Source organism: Microtus oregoni, unplaced genomic scaffold (genome assembly GCF_018167655.1).
Source record: "Microtus oregoni isolate MIOR12 unplaced genomic scaffold, Mior012 000026F_ref0000081, whole genome shotgun sequence".
Classification (NCBI taxonomy): domain Eukaryota; kingdom Metazoa; phylum Chordata; class Mammalia; order Rodentia; family Cricetidae; genus Microtus; species Microtus oregoni.
In genome coordinates, this window is record NW_024543085.1 from 1,506,517 (window position 1) to 1,527,394 (window position 20,878).

The 20,878-nt window shown below is 37.6% G+C and overlaps 1 protein-coding gene across 2 annotated transcripts in view; it reads right to left on the reverse strand.

Annotated features, from left to right (window-relative positions):
* Positions 1–213: 213 nt before the first annotated feature.
* Calcr (calcitonin receptor) overlaps positions 214–20,878 on the reverse strand; it is an 85,937-nt gene continuing 65,272 nt past the window's right edge. For both annotated transcript variants that reach the window (XM_041675603.1, XM_041675604.1), the window contains 6 exons: positions 11,781–11,934; positions 8,826–8,886; positions 8,678–8,744; positions 7,709–7,927; positions 6,361–6,402; positions 214–2,188 (listed from right to left, as the gene is read on the reverse strand). In XM_041675603.1, the coding sequence (XP_041531537.1) occupies positions 1,919–2,188; positions 6,361–6,402; positions 7,709–7,927; positions 8,678–8,744; positions 8,826–8,886; positions 11,781–11,934 (813 nt within the window). In that variant the 3' untranslated portion in view covers positions 214–1,918. The remainder of the gene's footprint in view (positions 2,189–6,360; positions 6,403–7,708; positions 7,928–8,677; positions 8,745–8,825; positions 8,887–11,780; positions 11,935–20,878) is intronic.

Here is a 20,878-nt window from a genome sequence, read left to right on the forward strand (position 1 = left end):
CTCCGTTCCAGAAGAGCAACAAGGTGGGATGTTGGTAGTTTATGGCTGAAATGAAGGAAGCATGGAATGAGCAGAGACAAGATGAATGAATGAAAGATGAAAATATATTTTTCTAGAAAAATATGCAAATATACATTTTTGTCTTTTCAATATGCTCTGTATTAATTTATACATGTACACAGAAGAAGCATTTCACACAATTTAGGTATTACATGCAATACTGTGATAAGTGAGTTTGATTTCATCAGCTCCTACTACATCAGCACAATAACATCTCAAATATTCCAGCAATATATTATCACATTTGTAGCAGAGCTGCCTGAAATACAACGTGTTTGATGTTTGTAAACAAAAAATATGAACATCACCATGTAACACTGTAATTGGAAAAAAAAAAACACCTTCGTTTCAGTTCTCCCTTACATTTAGAAAAGGAGTCACGCTCTCAGTATCCAAAGTCCACGGTCACTAGGGAAACACAGTCTCCTCTGGGTGCACTAAATATGTAACCAGAACCAGTCATTTTTGTCTTTACACAGCTAAATCACTTCTGAAAGGCAATAATATAAAGATGTCATAGATGGACCAAGCTTCAGAGGGTTTTACTTAAACTCCTCATTTAGCATATAAGTTAAATAATGATAACCCTGCTGTTGCAGATCAAAAAATCAATAATGATATTGGTTCATTTGTGGATCTTTAAAAATATTATACTGGGGAGTAAAGAGAAATGCAGAAATATAATACTGGGTTTTGGTGAGAAGCTCTGTGTTCTAAGATGAATAGAGATGTGGCTAATGAAGTCTTATGTTGTGTTTCCCTCTCTTTTGCTGATAGCAGCAAAGAGGAGGTCAACTAGAAACTAATTTGTAATTAGCCACTCTGAGTTTTCCCAGAAAATACAGAGATCTTGTTAAGCTTTGAAGCTGGGTGTAAGAAAGCTAATGGACTTGTATGGAGTCTTTTAATTACCAGCCGTAAACAAATCTATCTCTTACTGCTAGATAGCACCCGAGGGCAAGAGGTAATCTGCTTTATAAACGTTGGAGTGATTTGCTTTATAAATCCTCTAGTTTAGGAAAGTGGAAAACTCTCTCTAAAGAGTGTTCTCTTTCATTGAGAATTATGTTTCTGGCAGTTTTGTGAGAAATTTGGTGATAGATTCTTGGTGACCTCCCAATTTATACATGTCAGTGAGCAAAGCCCATCCAACATTGAGATCCATTTCTTACAGTATTTGGGTCTTCCTGGTGGACAGGATTATCCAAAAGCAATCCGAGTATGGGACAGTTCCAGCAAATTCACTCTAAATGCCTTTTTATTCAAAGTCTATCTTCTTGCCCAGTGCACAGGTCATCTCTTTCTGTGTGTTTAAAAGTCACATCATCTTTCAGAGGTCATGTTATTTGTGCAGTTACATTGTATGGATGGTAAAAATGTAATATAGGAATTGATTGAAATAAAAAAATTAAAAATTAGATCCATAGCCAAATTAGAAAGAGTCTAATTCAAAGTCTAGTGTTAAAATTAAAAATATATAGAGTGTATTTTTTTTTAATTTCTCAAAGGTATAAATGGCTCAAGATTAACAAGGAGCACCCTGTATCTGAACTAGGTCAATTTAGTGGCATTTTTTTTTTTTGGATACCTTGCCTTCATTCTTAGACACTGGCATCTCAGTCCTAGATGAATGATAGAGTTCCCAAGTTGCAATGGGAGACTCTATTCCTAGACAGTCTTCCAAAGCAATAGTACCAAGAATAATTTTCTTCAAACATCACTATGGACAAATTCACTTAATAATTCTTCACGAATGATATGCTCAGCTCCTGGGAGGATGGGGAATCACTTGAAATGCATGGTCTATCTTCACCCAGGAAATGAAGGCTCAGAGGATCACAATGGCATAGCTTCACATTCAAGCAGAGTGTTCGGGGACGGCAGAAGGGTCTTCCTGGATGACGTTCAAGGGAATCACTTCAGTACGCTCTTGGACTGGGTTGTTGTTGACTGGAGGATTTCTCGGTTCCTGATGGCAGATGTAAATGGGGAGGCCACCAGGCTCAGCGAAGGCTGTAACGCGAGGAGCAGCGACCACGCGGTTGTTGGCGCGGCGGCGGCGCCTTCCCCAGCGCTGCCTCCACCGGATCTTGAGCTTTGCCCAATGGCGTTTCACAGCGACTTGCACCTGGAAGAACAAAGGGATGCTTGCTTTTAATGACTGTCAGCTTAAATGCTTGACTCTTGGGGCGAATGGAGGTTAAATTGTAGATCTGCTTTAAGGACAGAGTTTATAGCGTAGTTATAAAATTTTCCACCCTGGAATAACAATATGCCAGTCAAAGAAGCAAGTTACTAGTCTGAGCAACAAGAGGCAAGCTAGTCGCCATTTTTTGTTTGTTTGTTTTTGTTTTGGTTTGGGGGTAAAGTTTTCCGTCTTTGCTCCCAGCACCTGCGAAGGAAGGTTGACTAGTCTCATAATGTAGTAGGTAGGTCTTATTAGAGGAGAAGACTTAGGAAAATTTCTACTTGCTGCCATTTATGCTAAGACATGATTTCATCCAAATCTTAACTTGTGGATCATGAAAATGTATCCATAAACGACAACACAGTCCTAAAATTTTATGATAATAAACGCATGTTGTGGATTTACTCTTACCAAACAAGCCTCCAAATGAGGTGTTCCAGATAAAACTCTAAGGCAGCGAAAACCTTTTAAAAACGAGACTTTAGTCTCTTTTAGAAAAAACAAAAACAACAAAACAAAACAAAAGCCAATCAGAATAATGTAGAAGTCAGATCATTTGAAATCCAGGACTTCTCAGACAAACTGTGGTTATCCGTGTTTGGGTGTAGCATTTTAGATTCATTTATATCTTAAACAGACAGAGAGACAAATCTTGAAATGCTAACGGCGAGGGCATGCCATGCAGCTGGAGTTTGCCTTGATAACAGTCATACAGGCACGAGGGATGGCGTAAAGCATTTAGTTACCGCTTACTCACTGATTGCCATGGGCCGTATTGTAATCACTTGATTTGCATTAATTTATTAATTCTCGCAATAGCCTCCTTCCAAGGGCACTACTGTTCATGTTCACTCACAGAACAGAGGGCTTAGACTATGCCATGTATGCACAGTCAGGGAGCTGCAATGTGGCAGAACCCGAGTTCCAAGGGAAACCTGGCTTTATGTGTAGTGTAGAGAAACCCTTCGATGTTAGGCTTGTAATCTAGAAAGCATCAATGTACTCTTGAGAAACGAGGAGAGATGCCAGTTCAGTATCTTTGGAGAAAGGAAACCAATAGTTTCCACGGATTCAGTTTCTCTTAAATACCAAGGTTTGTCGTACAGCCAGACCTTACTTGAAGTTTTAGAGGCACTATTGCAGATGGCTACAAATGTAGTGATAGTTGGCATAAGTGCCCCAAGAGGGGGAAAAACCCTCTTGCTTTCGTCTTACCTGCCATTTCACAATCCCCACTAGAACATCCACATAGACTGAATTACCCAGTTCAACATTAGGCTGAAAGACTTGACGCCAATTTTAATTTTAAAAATTGTTATTACAGGAAGTCAGCCACCTTCTCTAGCTGCATTCCAAGTTTATTGGCTATCCTTTTGTGTAGTGATGACAATCTGCCTCCATTTATAAAGTATCCATAAGAAATAGGCCCTGAGTAGCATGCAACAGACACTGCAATGGCTATCGTCTAATAAGAGTAATTATCTCTTATAGGAGCAGATGGATCTGGTACACGGACTGAATGTACTTTGATGGTAAGAATAAGGGCACTAAACCTGTGATCTTGAACAAAAAGCAAAACCAACCCAATCCAGAAACTTTTATCACTTCCGGAAAACAGGAGAAACGTGTAAAGAGTAATAACACATCACATTCTGGATTATATATGTTTATTGCTCATTGTGAAAAAGCAACAAGCACAAATAACTTTAATTTTTCTCATTGATTTGTATCACTTTATTTATTGTTGAATTTGAAGAACGAGAGTTTGGTCTGTTGGTCTAAAGACATAGTTGTCCTCGCTTGGCTCCCGTACTTGGGGAGACACACGTTATACTGAAATATTCTTGGTTAGGTGTGAATGCTTGGGGTGCCTCTCTTTTTCCTTGTTAAGCTTATTATAAGCACCTGTACTTATGTGCTGAAGCATGAAAGGTGGGATTTCCCTCCAACAATGGAAAGAAAGTGTTCAGTCTCCCCCTTTGTTGTCACTCTGTCACAGTCTTACCTACCTGCCGCTCTTAGTCTGTCCATGCATCCTCTATATAAGGCTTTGTTTCCATGATGGTAATCACTGAAGCAACATGTTCATATTAAGTCAGAATTAAAATTTCAGTTTGTACCATTGCACTGTTGACCTATTATTCCCTTGGATCTTTGCCAAAACTCAATACTCAGCCAGGCAAAAATCTCATGACATACCTGTCCCAGATGTGGGTAGAAATAACTTCCTATGAGTGTGTGTGAATGCCTTGCTTGAGGTCAATGACAGAAGGGGAAAATGTATGCAGAAATGTCCAGCTGAGACCCAATGCCTGATATACTATATTTGGGGACTGTGATACTATATTTGGCCTAGCATACCATCTTTGTATTATTAGAAATGTCACTCTTATACCTTCCTCTAGCTACATGATCTTAATGAAAATAGAAATGTTTCAAAAACAGAGAAAACATACGCAATAAATTCCAGCTATTTCAACCATCAAGAATACCCCTTGGGTTTACTTTCTATGTCTGAGACTCCCAGTGACATTGTAGTTAAGACGCGATAAATATTATAGCATTTTTACAGATGAGTGCAATCCTCTTGTGCTTTATAAGGCCTGGCCCTTCTGACTGACTTTTCTATTAGCCCTGTTTTTTTTTTTTTATAATGTTTTAGATGAAAAAGTTTATTTTGTGCACTAAAAAACAACTCAAAATGCAGGAGTCTCCTTTCACAGAGTATTCTCATGGTGCAGTATTCTCCATGGGATGATAGAAGCCATGTTCATGTTTCAGTATTTACTATCAAAGGATGAAAAGAGGGCTAGAGGTTCCTCTATCAGCAAAAAACAGAAGGCCATCTCATTTTTATTCTAGACTCCGAGTGCATCCCTTAGCAATCATGAGTACACAACTACATTTTGCCAAATAGGGGAATAAACTTTTGGGTAAAAGAGGAAGATGTACCAGTGAAAAATGAAAAATAAATTTCTTTCTAAGTTGGACTTGGAAATGGGCATCAGGTAACAAAGAAGGCAAGTATTTTGATACTCACTATATATTATCTAAATAAATAATACAGCACGTATTAGCTATCAATTGTTAATGATTAGAAAATGTTTCTAAATATTAACAGGATAGTATTTGGTCATATCTTACCAAACTATGATTTGTCATAGTTACTTTTAGTAGAATTACTTTTAGCAGGAATTAATTTACAATGACAGAATACGTGTGCATTAGAACTATGTGGTGTTGGGAAAGTAGAGTACATTTTCTAGGGAAGGATCACATATATAGAGATAATTTATTTAAATTTAATTAATTTAACTGGGAGTCAGAAAGTCTGGACTCTGGTTATGGCTGTCACAATTGTATTTGTGATATTGGCTCAGTAACACCATTTTTTTTTTTCTGGAGCTTAGACTGATCACGTGTAATTTGAGTGGAACTTTCGAATTGCACTCCTTGCGATCACAGAGGCTCACTGAAGAACCTCTGGGGCTCCAGCAGCTCTCCTTTCATATTTTATAATTGACCTGTCAGTCAATATTCTGTTGGAGGACAGTGGACTCTGGCTGAAACTACTTGGGTAACCCGGTTGTGCAGTTTCTGCAGGACACTGAACCAGATATTCATATAAGGCTTTACTCCACGACAGCAATCAGTGCGCGTGTTTTGAGAATCCCTTTTCAGCCTCAACTTCAGGGTCATTTTGCAAAACATTTGAATACATGGTCTAAAATGGCATAAAGCAACTGGAAAATAGGAAAACACACTGACTGTTGCAGCCCGGGCGTGAGTTTCCAGAAAGAATAGGTATATGGCTTCTCATTCTGTGGGAAGTCAGAATGGCTTTTGCCATTGCTGTGGGGCATGATGACCCACTCAGCACGCAACTAAAGAAAGTGCGAACAGAGCATGCTCCTTGTGTCCTCTGTGTACCTGCACCTGTAGCCGAGACTCAGCTTGACGTCGTAGAAAAAACCCACTATCCCGTTCCTCACAAACCCTTAGGAGATTATGCAGAAAGGAGGTCTGGAGAAATTGCACTGGGGTCCTTAGGAAACTGTAAAACGCTGACTTTACATAAATGAGTGGTAGCATTTCAGGAAATGCATGCTTACCTCATGGTTGAAGAAACAGTAGATAGTTGCAACAAAGAATCCCTAAAAGGAAAAGAAACAAATGCATTTGAAGTTCTCTATATTTGCCTGATGCCATTTCCTGAAATCAACACACATAGACTGTCTAGAGAGGAATATCCCACCATTGCAACAGCATGTCATGGTTTGATGAAAACAGAAAGGCAGGGAAAATAATGATCTACCTCTTTCACTCAGTGATAAGTCACAAAAGTATTTCCATGAGAAGACTATTTTCTGCCCAGTGGTAGATCATTTACCTACCACGTATGACACCAGGGGCGAATCTTCAGCACAAGAAATTTAAAAATCCTTCTCTCGGTAGAGAAAGGTGTTTCTTGTAAAGATTCACAACTAGAAGGGCTCTAGTGGATTTGCTTAATCTATTGCTCTGTTTAATATGGAGAGTTTTGGTGAGTGTGCTGGCTTTGGTGGATTTGGAAAGTTTTGTACCTTAAGAATTAAAAGCTGTGGCCATCAGAGAAACCTTTTGCATGTCTGAGTAGGAAGCTGTGAATTAGTCCTGAATATGTCTTTAAGAAACCCAAACTCATTTGGGGCCTTGCTTAATCCTCGTAAGATGCCTTATGCTGAGGTTTAAATATGATCTCAATAGCTTAGGTTATTAAAGAAACACCCAGGATTTATTTTTAACCTAATTAACTTTGGCCTTCTCCTCACATTAGGCCTTGGCAGTTGGAAAAAAGGTAGTGGATTTGAAATTTACAACTGAGCGAGAAAAACTCTTGCTTCAGATCCTGGTTTAGAACCTCTCCCTGAGAACCTCTTCATGCCAGAATGACTTGACTCTCAAAGTGCCGAGCGGTTGCCTTTAGTAGAGTCTGTGAGGTGGCCCAAAGCTCCGGAGTGAGTGGAGATGAAATTCACTTGTCTAGGTTGGCTAACTGTGCAGCCCAGGACTGCTCTGGTGGCTCACTCAGTGCTCTCCTCTATGAGAAACCCAGGTCCACTGTTCCTGTCCAGTCCCAGAACTCTCCTGGATAGATTCTGACAAGGAGAGCTAAAGGAGCAGGAGGCATGGGCAGCTCTGTGTAAATGTGTTCCTCTCATCACTCCAGAACCACATTGGTTTAGGAAAGACATGCTTAGTACCTTCTAGATATACAATTAGTTGCCTGGGTGGGACCAGTAGAGGGTTATGATATCAATAAAGGGGAAACAAATGTCATATACAATCTCTTTTCCTTCAAAAGTTTTGTTTGCGTCTGCTGAGTTGAATATAATCTTACAAAGGCAATCATGGGTTTTCATCAGATGAACCTAGTAGGAAAATAAAGAACAGAGTAAACATGCGTGTTGGTTTCTTTACCTGGAAATGAATCAGAAAGTGCATGAAATAATCGTAGATCTTCCCAAGAATCTTGTTGGAGGGCCTCCAGGGAAACACAACAAACTGGATCCCCAGCAGGGGCACAAGGACCATGGTAGCCTTCACAGCTTTCAGGTACATGTAGGTTTCTGCCTGATGAGTTTGCCTCAGCTTGGTCACAAGAACACGGACGATGTTGAGCAGAAAGAAGAAATTGACCTGCAAAGATTCGTATGGCCAGATAATCCATTATTGTCATTGGAGATAGGCTGCCAGATCAGAGACTAGAGAACTTTTAAAATAAAACAAGTCGACATCTTCCGAACCTCAGATTTTCTGGCTCTGAAGATTAGTTTTGAAAATAAAGTTTTAAAATAATTTAATTGTAAGTGCTCAGAGTGAATTTTTAAATCCTAGCATAGAAATTGCCATTGTGCAAAACATGTAGACAAGAATGAGAGCTTTGATAGTAATTGAATTATCCTGACCTGAGTCCTCAACTGAATAAAGGAATAAAAGGAGATGAGAATAAGCATTCAGCCCCCGTCTCCTGCTGTGGGCACGATGATGTGACAGCGCCTAATCTGTCCCGTACGTGCTGTCACGAAGGCCCTTGTCAGCTCAAACCCAGAGCCGATCAAATTTTTCTTAAGTGAGAGACCAAGACGCAGCCTGGATGGCAATCCAAGCAGCACAGTTACTTAACTGACGACTCCTTAGTGCAGGTGAGTGTGGTTTAGAAACTGGAGAGTGTTTTTTTTTTTTTTTTAATTTTTCTTACTATGAGAAAAGAAAACTATCTTAGGGATTAAAATTAACACTGTTTTGAGTAATATAATTTGTTCCTACGTGATAGAATGGCATTCAATTAACTTTGTTTTGTAGCTATGGTACACGTGCTACATAGAAATATGTTCACAAAGCTGAGTGACGGCACTGATAACAATATCTCGAGAAACCGGTCCTTACCACCAGAGCCACCATGATGGGTCCGTGGACGATGTAGAGCAGGTGTGTCTCGACGCTCAGCCAGCAACTGCAGGAAGCGAGGGCGCACATCAGTACAAACATGCTTTCACTGTGGGATACATTAACGTCAAAGCTGGTGTGCACTTACTTGTCGTTGTAGTAGAGAGCACGGGTCACGGCATGGATGGTGGTGGGTATCACTGGGAACCCTAAAATTGGGAAAAGCACAGATCAAACTTGGATCCTATGCCAAGAGCTTACCTACAATTGTATGGATAATGGTAGCATTGTCACAAAGAGGGTGGCAAATTGAGCTGCCTATCAAGATATTCCCCTGATGTATTTGTATTCAGATCATTTGGTCAAGTCAGACTTGTGGAGTTTGGCTAAGAACATCCAGACAATTAAAAGCCTTTTTGCCAATTCCTAGGCACAGCAGGTACCTTGTAACTTGTATTATGATCCTTCCTAACACTGTTAAGTTTTTGAAGATGTTTTTGCTGTGAACTGGAACAAGCAAGTCTTTCACTGTGTGAATTATGTTCTCATATAGTGAGATTTTGGGTCATTCTTAAGGGATGTATCGTGGGATGCTAATTGCTATGAAATCTTTAATATTCATATGATTTCTTTTGGGTATTTTATTTTTTATTTACTTTGTGCACATTGATCCTGTTTCCTTTTAAGCAAGTGTTTCAGAGAAGCCAGTGTATTTCTATCTCTCTAAGTTCTGGTTGTGTCTTATAGAGGAAGTGTGGTATCCTCTTCCTTGACTAAATCAAAGTACTAGTAAAGATAAACAAAACTCCCTTTAGCTTTATTTTCAGAAAAATTTAGATACTATCTATTCAACCAGCGAAATTACATATTGTTAAAGTATGTTTTTTTTCCAAGAATGTATTTCAATGCAATAATTTTCCTTTGGAAAAGATTGTTTTTATACTCAGATGTACCTAGTACATGATAATACTATTTGATTTGATTGAAGCATCTGTAAAAAGAGGTTTGTTGTTATAGTCAGGTTATGAAATATGTCTCAGAAAAGAATTAAGCTGGTACCCTTCAAATTTTAGTAAATGAGATACAAAAAGAAAAGGTCTCAAACCTTATGTGAAAAGGTTTTCAAATAAAATAATATTGGTTTCTAAATGCTTAAATGAAATAATTCATACCACTGATTACATGTTGGGCTTAAAAATAATTTTAAGCTGGACTATTAGTACAACATATGATTGTGCTGCTCACAGCGCTTCTAACAGACCATTTCCTCATTTGAATTCAAAGACTCAAAATTATTCTCTGGATTTATTTTGAAGTACATATCTTAGGTTAAGACAGCAAAAAAAATAGGTATTTGGGAATTAGAGACTACGCGCCCACTCCACTTAAAGAAAAGCATGTTTCCTAGTGACTGGGGGAGACACTACATCTAACTTTTGTGGCCTGACACCATCCTATGGCTAGTGTGGCTTTTTCAATACAAAATTTTGGTTTTTTTTTTCTCTGTTCCTGCTTCTCTAGTCCCCAAGACTTACAGCAACCTTTCCTTTTTTACCAATGACAGTGAAAATAAGAGCAATACTTATTCTAATGGATTCCTTTCCTAAAACAAGGAAATCAAAGAAATTCTATTTGTTCGGTATGGAAATCCACTAGAAAGATTTTCTTCATTTTATAGAAAGGGGAATCAGTCAGAGCAGGAAACGACCTGAAGGTATGGCGCTGATTAGGTATCTAAGATGCCGAATATCTCGTGATGCCACACGGATGAGGAAAAAAGCATCTGGGAAGAATCCTGCTTTGATTTTGTGGTTGTTCAGCCACAGGATAGGTTTGTTATGTCTCTCACAAATCTTGGAGTTCTATTCCGTTTTAGATTCTGGATTTGGAAACATTTTACACACAGATGGCTTTGATGTCCTCTAAGGACAATTTAGTTCCCAGAAAATAGCTTTGGAGGGGTGCACAGTTTCTGTATCCCAACTTTGAATGAAGAGTGTTTTCAGATATGAATTGTGCGTTATTTTATTGAAATTGTAAATCCTAGAACCTATGCTACCGTTTTAGTATTTTCCAAAGGAAGTCGTATATTGCCCAACACAGTTTTCTCTGTTCCATTACATCTTCTAACATTCCCGTGAAATGTTTTTCTTGAGAAGTTGTTTGGGCTTCCCTTCACTTGTCTTCCTCTCACGCAGAGACAAAACTGTGTCAGGATATAAATGAAGGCTACTGCTTTAAAAATGTACTACTCTGTGGCCTCATATTTGTTTTGGGGAGTTGTATTTGGCTTTCTGAGTTTCTTAATGGTAAGGAATGTGGTAGATTTTAGTTTAGTTTTTTTTCTTTCTTTCTTTTTGGTGTGTGTGTTGGGTAGAATTTGAGAACAGACTTTGGCAGGCCCCAATAGTTGACTTTCTGTCTTTCCAAATACCTATATATAAGAAGAAAATCCTTCCTTTTGAAACTTTTTATTTTCTGTTGTGAGAATACTGAACAAGAGATCTACTGCCTTAGCCAGCACTGATTAGCAGTGCTCTTCTCTGTGGCTACTGTGAGTGTAATATTCTTTGATTCTACTTGGCTCATGCTAAAGAAGTTTTAAATATTGACTTATCAAGGAAGGTTAAGGTATTGTATAAATACTTACTTATTATTCCTTCCTTATTGATACAGGTAAACAACTCATTTCTTTTTTCTTTGTGTTGGTAATGTGCTAAGTAGAGATCTCTATTGAGCCAAAGATGCCAACAAGCTTTAAAATTAATTTACAGAGCACCAGTATGGAAAGAAAAATGTAAATGTTCCTTCTGTGTCTCTGTTTGACCGTCATAGGTGAGAATAAATTTATAGCTAGTGATTGTTTTCATGGGATATTTTCTGAGTTTGACAGAGAGATACTTCTGAAACACACTTATGGAGAAAATTCCATCAATTTTATTTCAAATAAATAAGTAAACTAGACCTGACAGAAATATATGAGAGAGGCCATGTTAAAGACGAGAATGCTGACTGTGTCTTCTGAAATCAAGACCAGAAGAAGGCTATAAACATGCGAATCCAGTTGGATCTAGCTCAAAAGTCAATTGTATGAAATACATACCCCAGCCAAGAAGGTAATACCAGCACAGGCGTTGCTCCTCTGCAAACATAGCCACGACAATGAGAGTGTGAAGATAGATCCCCTCACAGAGCATCCAGAAATAGTTGCAAGCCATCATGTATTGGTGAAAGAAGTGCAGAACCTTGCAACTTATCTGTTAGAAAGAAATGAAGAAACTTAGAGGAAGGCATGGTTATAGATCTGGTGATAAAGGGAGGAGTGCAATTATGAGCCAACATATCTGCATTGAACTCTCAAGAATTACCCTGAGTATTTGTTAACATATGCCTTCTATATTTAGAAATCAAAGGGACAGAATGTTAGTCACAAGTACTGTACGAAAATAGCCACATTGGCCAATGAAGCTGAGGCCACAGAATATTCTTTTCTCCATTAAATTCTGGAGACTTACCTAGACTAGAGCAGTTCATTTTCCTACAAGGTGTCTGAAACTAATAAGTTTCATCCAAATGTTTGACATTAAACTTCTGTACTAGTTTCTCATCCTGTGATCCATGAGGTAAATAACCCGAGACATTTTAAGTGCTGCTTCTGAAGCTGATGGGTCTGTCAGCCATGCCTTCTTAACCATAAAGAGGAGATGGCCAGGGAGAAAGTTATCTTGTATGGACCTGGAGCCCATTCTGACCTCAGCTTCTGTTTCAGAGGTAACCCTGTGTTTTATATTAGGAACCAAGTGTTTGTCAAATCCTCTCTGTACATTAGGATCAATGACTATTCAGAGAAGACTTAGGAAGCATACCAGTATAGACTTAAATCTTTTAACCATCTGTATAAGAAAACCACAAACCACATAACAGAATATCCTGTTATTTCCTAGTCATTTCTAGAGTGGGGTTCCTTTTCTTGGCAACATTGACATTTTGAGCTAGATAACTGGTTACTGTTGTGAAGGGTTGTCCTAGGTTTGTTGGCAGTTAACAGTATTTCTGCCCTTTAACTAACTGATGTCTATCGCATCATGGCTCCAGATGCTTCAACATGTTCTTTGTGGAGCAAAATGTGTCTAGGTAAGAACCCCTACCTGAGGGCACCTAGCATTGATTACCTTCTAATAACCACAAGACAATGACAACTAGACTCAGCATTCTGATTTTAGATAAAAGGATGTGGCTGTTTGCCCAGCGATTATTTTTTCGAATGATATGTATTCTATTACATTGCTCCTCCTGGGGGTACCTTTGAGTCTAGTTGGATTTCAATCTTTTTTTCATAAAACAATGAAATGAAGTGACTTTCATCCAAAGCACCTTTCTGGGCTTGTAAATTTCTATTGAATGCATAAGAGTTATAATTCATTTGGTTGGTGAGAAGCGATATGTTGAGCCAATATGTATTCTACTATGTTTCATTTCCCTTCAGGATTCATAGGAGAAGACCGGGTTGGTTCACAATAAAGTAGCTACTAAGCTTTCAAAGGTAGAATCAACCTCTGGTTCAGACCAAGAGGAATAAAAATGTTGAAAATAGACTCTGTCAGGAAATCTAAAGCAATACCTATATATGGTTTGGGAAAGAACACTTCTGACCTTGCAGTGCTTGCCATCAGATTCTCTTCCTTACCAAGATTAGTTGATTGACTCGTACATCAGTTTTGTATTTACTAAGTAAGTACTTGCTACGATGGCACTGACATTCATATCAGTAAAATGAGAAATTCAGTTTAGATTCTAGATTGCTTTTGAAGATTACTCTTTGAAATCCCAGCTTCTCCTGGATTCCTAGAGGCTGTGGTGACTTTTCTCTTGTAGGGGAAGAGATAAGAAGGTGGAGATGGCCTTTTGCCTACATGATTCAGAGTAGCTGAGGTTTCATGTTTAACCAACCTCATTTTCATTATTTTTAGTATTTACCTTCTGAAAGTCATTATAAATACTGAATTAGCAAGCATTGAGTTGTTCACCTAGTCATAATACAAGGTGAGGGCTCTTTGAGACCCTGGTCACAACTTTTTCATCAAGTAACCACTACATTGCTTTTGTTTTATATGTTTTATGTACAGACATCTTATTTGATACATATGTTATTGATTTATTAATACTGAATGCTTGGCCCACAGCACAAAAGCCACTACTTCAGAGAAATGTATTTAATACTTACTTTCTTTGTAAGTATATCAAGACTTTTTTTTGTTTTGTCTTATAACAAATGTATCAAAAGAAAATTAAAAATAATAGTCATATATTCCTTAAAGGTTCTATTCTTGCAGAGTTCAATGCTTATGGTCAGGGGAGTGACCTTCTGGTGGCAAGACAGACAAGTAAACAAAGAAATGTAATCATGCACAATGACTTCTAGAAATATATATTTTCTAGTTAATCTGACTATTAAATTATTTTAACAGTTGTTTTCTCAGGTACATAACAAAGTCTGGCATTTAGAAGAATCAATAGAGCCAACTAGAGGGGCTTGTTTTTAAGAACATTAAATTCTCTACTCAATTTGTGGACAACCAGCAAGGAGTGGAGTATTAGATTGTGTCAAAGCTGAACACATTGGTTGGTACTGTAAAGGCAAGGAGTGGAGTATTAGATTGTGTCAAAGCTGAACACATTGGTTGGTACTGTAAAGGCAAGGAGTGGAGTATTAGATTGTGTCAAGGCTGAAGACATTGGTTGGTACTGTAAAGGCAAGGAGTGGAGTATTAGATTGTGTCAAAGCTGAACACATTGGTTGGTACTGTAAAGCACTCTGTTCACGCTCTAGCCTTTGAACTTTTGAGGGTATGGTGGGGGGGGGATGCAATACGGACTATTTTATACTAAAAAAGGTGGCTGTCTATAAATTTACTTTTCAATTCCTTATGAAAATATTAAAACAAAATGGAGTGATACAAAGAATCTCTTTCCTCTTTCTTTAGTTATTGAGGGACAAACAAGTTCCTAGGGAAATATGGCAAACATTTAAGACTAAATGGCTTATTACATAAAATTCAAAGAGTTTCAAAATAAATTTGAAATGGGCTAGTGTGCTAACTCCAAAATGCCTTTTCCTGATCTAAAAATTCAAATTTTACTTCTTCCAAGCCTTGTATTTAAAACAGAAACAGACTTCGTTGCTCATTTAAGCAATCTCCAGTCATTCAGGATGTTTATTTGCATCTCCTTGGAGTTTCTGAAGATGTCATTTCATTAGTTCACTTTAATACCAAAACAGGAGGGTGAAGCTATGTTTACTTGATCAACAAAGATGAATAAATAATTCAATTTCTAAACATTTAACTTGATGTGTGAAAATATCAAAGATCTGCGATCTATGTTGATTCAATTTTTAGGTTAATTTTAAAATTTAATTTAACATATTGAGTGAGCCTGCAGTCGTTGTTACATATGCAACTGAGTCATCTTTATATGTCTGACTCCTCCACTACTTACATCCAATAATATTCAAATATAGGTGAGCAACAGATGCTGATTCAATTTCAATGAATATGACTTTGTATATGGCTCATCGAGTAGCTCAGCTGACTGTTCAACCCTTAATTAATATAATTATTTAATACATAAACCAGAATTGTCTATCAAGAGTGGACACAATTTTCAGGGCCTTTAATTTTAATAAAATACTACTGAAAATCTTGGCAATCTTTGTAAAGATCAGGACGTATCTGAAGGGAACAGGCTGCTGACATCCATAGAAAATGTACAAAACTGGGGTAAACTCTCCAGACCTGAACTTTTATGTTGGTTGCATTTGGATGTTTGTCATGCCCTCTGATGATGGCACTCCCTAAATAAAACACCCAAATAAATCCTGTTATCTTTTCCTGTGTCCATGCTAGAAGAGCTGCTTGACTGGAAAGCAATTTGCAAAAAAAAAAAAAAAAAAAAAAGTCTGCATATGTTCCATTGACTGTACACACTGTACACAGACACTCTCTAGTGGTCCACACTTAACTTCCATTAGCCCAATTTTCTAGTTTCCTTTACTAAGTAAACATATACTATGGTTCCACTATGGCTTGTTTTTCCACAAACTTACAAAACAACTTTCAGGTGTCAAATTGACAATTTAAAATATTTATGACTAAATTAATAAAGGTGTCTTGAACTTGATTTAGAATGTTCTGGTTTTTCCTGTTACATGCATTGACTTTCTAAAGTAAAGAAATTGGATGTGGTGTATTTTCAGTATTTGGTATCTTCTAAAATCAGGGTATGTGCAGCAAGAATTATGGCTTTTTTATCTAATAATCTGAATTCCTTGTTCAAGAAGTGAATTGTGTTTAAGAGAATTTATCTTTCATAAAGTTTAGGATTTTTTTTTTTGGCATTTTTAGCTTCATTTCGTTTCCAGCCAGTTCTTTGTTGTCTCTTCATCGTATGCATGATATCTGCATTTTGAATTTTTATGTATGTGCCTTACATGCTCTTGAAACTCCTCATTCCCCTGGTATTTTATGTATATTCTTCAGATTGGATAGTTACTCTTGATTAAGCATTGATTTCGCTGAGTCTTTCCTCTGTGGTTTCTGTCCTGCACATAAGCTAATCTAATGTCATATATTTAAAGTTCAGTTCCTCTTCTTTTTGGTTCTAGGATTTCCATTTTTAGTAATTTCAACTTTTCTGGTTAACATTTCTTGTCTTTTCATTATTCACTCACAATTTTAGCATAGTCATGTGACCAGCACATAGTCTGATAATTTAACATCTGGGTTAAATAACAGTTGACCTTAATTCTACTTCTTTCTTGTTGTAGGCCAGCCAGGCCTGACACACATGGGAACTTTTCTGTTGCAGCCTCCCGAGTGTTGGGATCTCAGGTGTGAATACTCAAACCCAGCTGTCCTTTCTCTTGACAGTACACCACATTTTCTAAAATTGTCTTTTTATCTGGTACCTCTGAACTATTTCTAGATATCATAATTATTGGGATGTTGTAGATTCTGGTTTAGAGTCAAGATTCTCTTATATTCCTTTGAAGTTTTCTCATTTTTTTTTGTTTGAATAGGTACTTTACATAGTTAAATCCAAAGCATAAATTCCCAGTTGGACTGTTGGTAACTTAAATATCAGTTGAGTTATTTTAGATCTACTAATACTCTTGGATTCCTTTGAACATATATGGTCAGATGGAATCTATCTATCTATCTATCTATCTATCTTGAAAGAGAGAGAGAGAGAGAGAGAGAGAGAGAGAGCACCTGAGTTCCTCACCTTTCTGAGAAGAATATCCTTTACTTTTAGGGTCCTGTAATTGCTCTGTTCAAATATTATGCAATATAGGAACTACTCAGCCATAACCATTTTCTCTTAAATTAGACATATAATCTATAACACTTTATGATGATTATAATGGCTGGATAAGAATAAACCAAATTTTAACAACGTATTTTTCACCACAGAACCGGTTTTGCTGTTTAAGTAAAATGAAGAATAGTAGGCCAGAGTAGACTGCCCATAATAGCATCCAAGCAAATGTATCACATCTGTTTGTTTCCAGTCTACATTCCCAGAGGATATTGAAATAGGTAACCCCATTTAGTTTAATCTATGTGGGCTTGCCATTCCTGTCTCTTTTCTCAGTCACCTCTCCATCGTTTATATGTTCTGCCTTGTACCCGCAGCTTTTGGCTGGGAAGGAGCAGTCTTTCTCACCATGGACTTTCCAATACCCCATGTCTAGATGCAGAGAATTCTTTCAGTTTGACCTTTCTGTAACCTCTTAGGATGATGCTTTGGTATGGTCTGATGGTTCAACTGTTGTGGACAAGTGAACGTCAGAAGAAAATCATGCCATTTTTGAGCTTGGGACTCTTTTGCCTTTACTTAGATAAGATGCTAAAAAAAATATAATCTGATTGTCTCAGCTTTTGAGATGCAAAGGGTTTCCAGTAAGAACCAATCTCCCCGTATTGTCCGCTTTAGAATAAGACAGAAAGTTCAGACAGATATTTCTTTCTAGAAAATGACAAGTATCCCGGCAGCTTTGTTCAGATGCAAAAAGAACAATGCTTTAAAAGCTGCCTCTTGACTCTACATAGAGATCATTGAATGAACAGATAGAACAAGAAAAGAGAAAATTTAGATATTATGGGAATGAAATGCTTAATGACAATGGGCAATTTTCACATCACTCAGTAAACTGAGGATCTATTCAGCCCTTATTTATGGCATGAGTTATTTTGAATTTAACTTGAAAAAAAAAACCAAAATAGAAGACGTGAAGGAATAAGAATCTTATCTTTAGTGATACAGGAAATAATAAACCTATCAAAAACTTTGGCGGGAGAAAGTGACTACCTTGATGGAAAAGGTGGTACAGAGCCACAGAGATTCACCACTGTTGAGTGGGATGTTCTATGTTCTTTCCTTCACAACTACATCAAAGATCTTATTGAAGGGGTACCACCACATTTGGGACATACGAGATGAGCTGACCTCTCTCATCAAGAATGAAATTCTTCTTTTTAATATATTACTTTAGTTATTGGATAGAAAAACTTTTGGGTACTGAGTCATTGGCTTGAGAACAGGGACAAAGATGGAAAATATGTCCCTTCACTGGTTTAGTTTGCTTAGGAGAGAAAAATGTCTTTGAAAATTAAGTACTGTGTTCTTCTTAAAAGGAGACAGATATCCCTTTTATTTGAAATGGAAAGTGTACTGGTGAATTAGCTTTTCTTCAGTTTATGACTATTTATATAATGTTCACCTGATATTTCGATAAATATTTGTAGATTGACAATGTCAATAACAACATTCCCTTTCCAAAAAGATTTTTCAGTTGCATATTCTTTCCTATTTATTTATTTGCACCCTTTTCCCCTCCTTCTCTCTATTTTTTATGGTGAGGGAAAACCTTCATTTTCTACTATTTGGATTGTTGCTGTTGTTTTTTTTTTTTAAGAGAGATAGTTCAAATCAGTACCTTAAAGTAACTTTAAATACATGATTCTGCATATGGCTTAGTGTGGCAGACGCCATGATTCTCCTGCCCGAGATGGACTTAGGTTAGAATCTTTCCCCGTAAGCCACGACCTTATGGTGCTACACAGATTTAACAGAAATGGGTTAATCAAGATGTGGAAGTTAGCCAATAAGAGGCTAGAACTAATGGGTAAGGCAGTAATATAATTAATACAATTTCTGTGTTGTTATTTCGGGGTTTAAGCTGGCTGGGCAGACGGAATCTGGATGGCGGGCTATGCTGGGCAGCTGGGAGCCAGGCGGGACACAGCCGGCTCCATTTTACTACAGGTTAGTACGATTGAGAACATAGTCCCTAGGCTTTATATGGTGGCATGGCTGTCTCATTAGACAGGGCAAATTTACTGCCAAGAAAAATGGAGTTTGGCAAAAACAGATGAACCTTCCATGTTACCATCTATTTTATTATCCTCAATTCTCTGGCAATAGGGACATGTCTTCTTTACTCATACTTCAATGGGGTCTACTAGAACCACAGAAACAATTTTCTGGATGAAAAATGATTTCCAAGAAATTGGGCTTTGATAAACACACTTGTAATAAACTACATTTGCAAGGTGAGATGATAGGATTTCACCTTGTGTCTTCCAGAGATAGCTTCAAGGACCAGAAACATTTCAAATATGCCTGTTTAAGAAAATTCCTGAAGCAATTTTTGCTTCCTTCTCCGAGTGGTGCTGTGCTACTTGTTTATGGAGGGTTTGATTTAGCCAGTTCTCACTGAAAAGCAGCAACGATTCAAATAGGGAAAGTACTGAAGCCAATCCCCTCATTTATTCCTTCTAGGAGAGGGGTAGGCTGTGCACTTTATGGATGTGAGTTCACCTTCAGATTATAATCATTGACTTTTGGCCTATACTATTTAAATGATTTGGTGAGAGGTTTGGGTTTCCATGCTTTCTCTCAGGGATAAAAATAGACATTTGGGAATTGTGAAAGAAAACACACTACGGCATCATTATTCACCATGTAACTGAGCTGATACCGGCAGCCCATTCTCATTTTGTCTAGACTTAGACAAAAGGAGGTTTCACTTTTAGATCCATGGAGAAATATATTCAGATTTGTGTTCTTTTCTTTTTTCATGATCAAAACAGTCACATTTCAAAACAGACGAAAGTATTACAGACTCTTACAAAGTGTGGCTGCAAAACACATTATGCTGTGTGAGCCCAGTTTCATTCCTAGAGACAAAGGAGTAGACAGAAGAAGGACATATTTTCACCTAATAGTATCATTTCTGTCCAGGCTGAAGACTAGCGTTAGAATCTTGAGTGTTCAGTAAACACTTAATTCTTTGTTATAGTGTACCATGTGTTTTCTTTATTTATTCCTATATATCTAAACTAATGAGTTTGTTAGATTAAAAAGGTACTGATGTGAGAACCAGCTTTTTGTTTTTCATGCCTCCAGGATAAACTTCTTTTCCTTTGCTCTAAGGCATGTGAGAGAATCAACCTCTTATCTACATGCTACTGGAAAGTGTCCTGTTTATTTCTCTGGCTGTCCTAAGATCTCGTTGACATTTTCCCAGGAAGTCAGCAGCGCAGTGGCCAGGCCAGCCCTCCAGACATCTGCTCACCAGCTTCACTAAAGGTTCTAGGCAATGGAGGAGCCACAGGATAGACACAGATGATTTTGTGATGGCTAAGAACAGCTTGACTGGAAGAATGCCTTGGCATGTCTTCCACTAAGACAGCTTATGAAAGGGAAATCATTTAGCAAAGACAGTTAATGAGACTATTATGAACAAGAAGTTGTGTAATAAAGTCATTGGAAATGACAAGCATGGAGATGCAAGGAATTAGCCACTTGGTAAGAGTTAGCAGAAACCTTGTGAGCTTACAACAATATTATGCTCTTGGGGAATCCTAAAAGTATTATCTTCTTTTGGTCTAGGACAACTTCTTAAGAACAAGCAAGGCTTTTTGTTGGTTTATTGTTTTTTTTTTTTTATTCTCATTTGATGGCTAAGTTTGCACTAGCTTCTACAGTTTCATAGTAAACTTGGTAATGGGGTAGAGACTAGCTTTTTTGGACTATTTCAAGATGATAATAAGGTCAGCAAGATCCTACAAACTGTGAGGGTCCTCTTTGCTAAGAACAGCAGGGGAGAAAGCTAAGCAGATGGGAGAAAATCCCTTT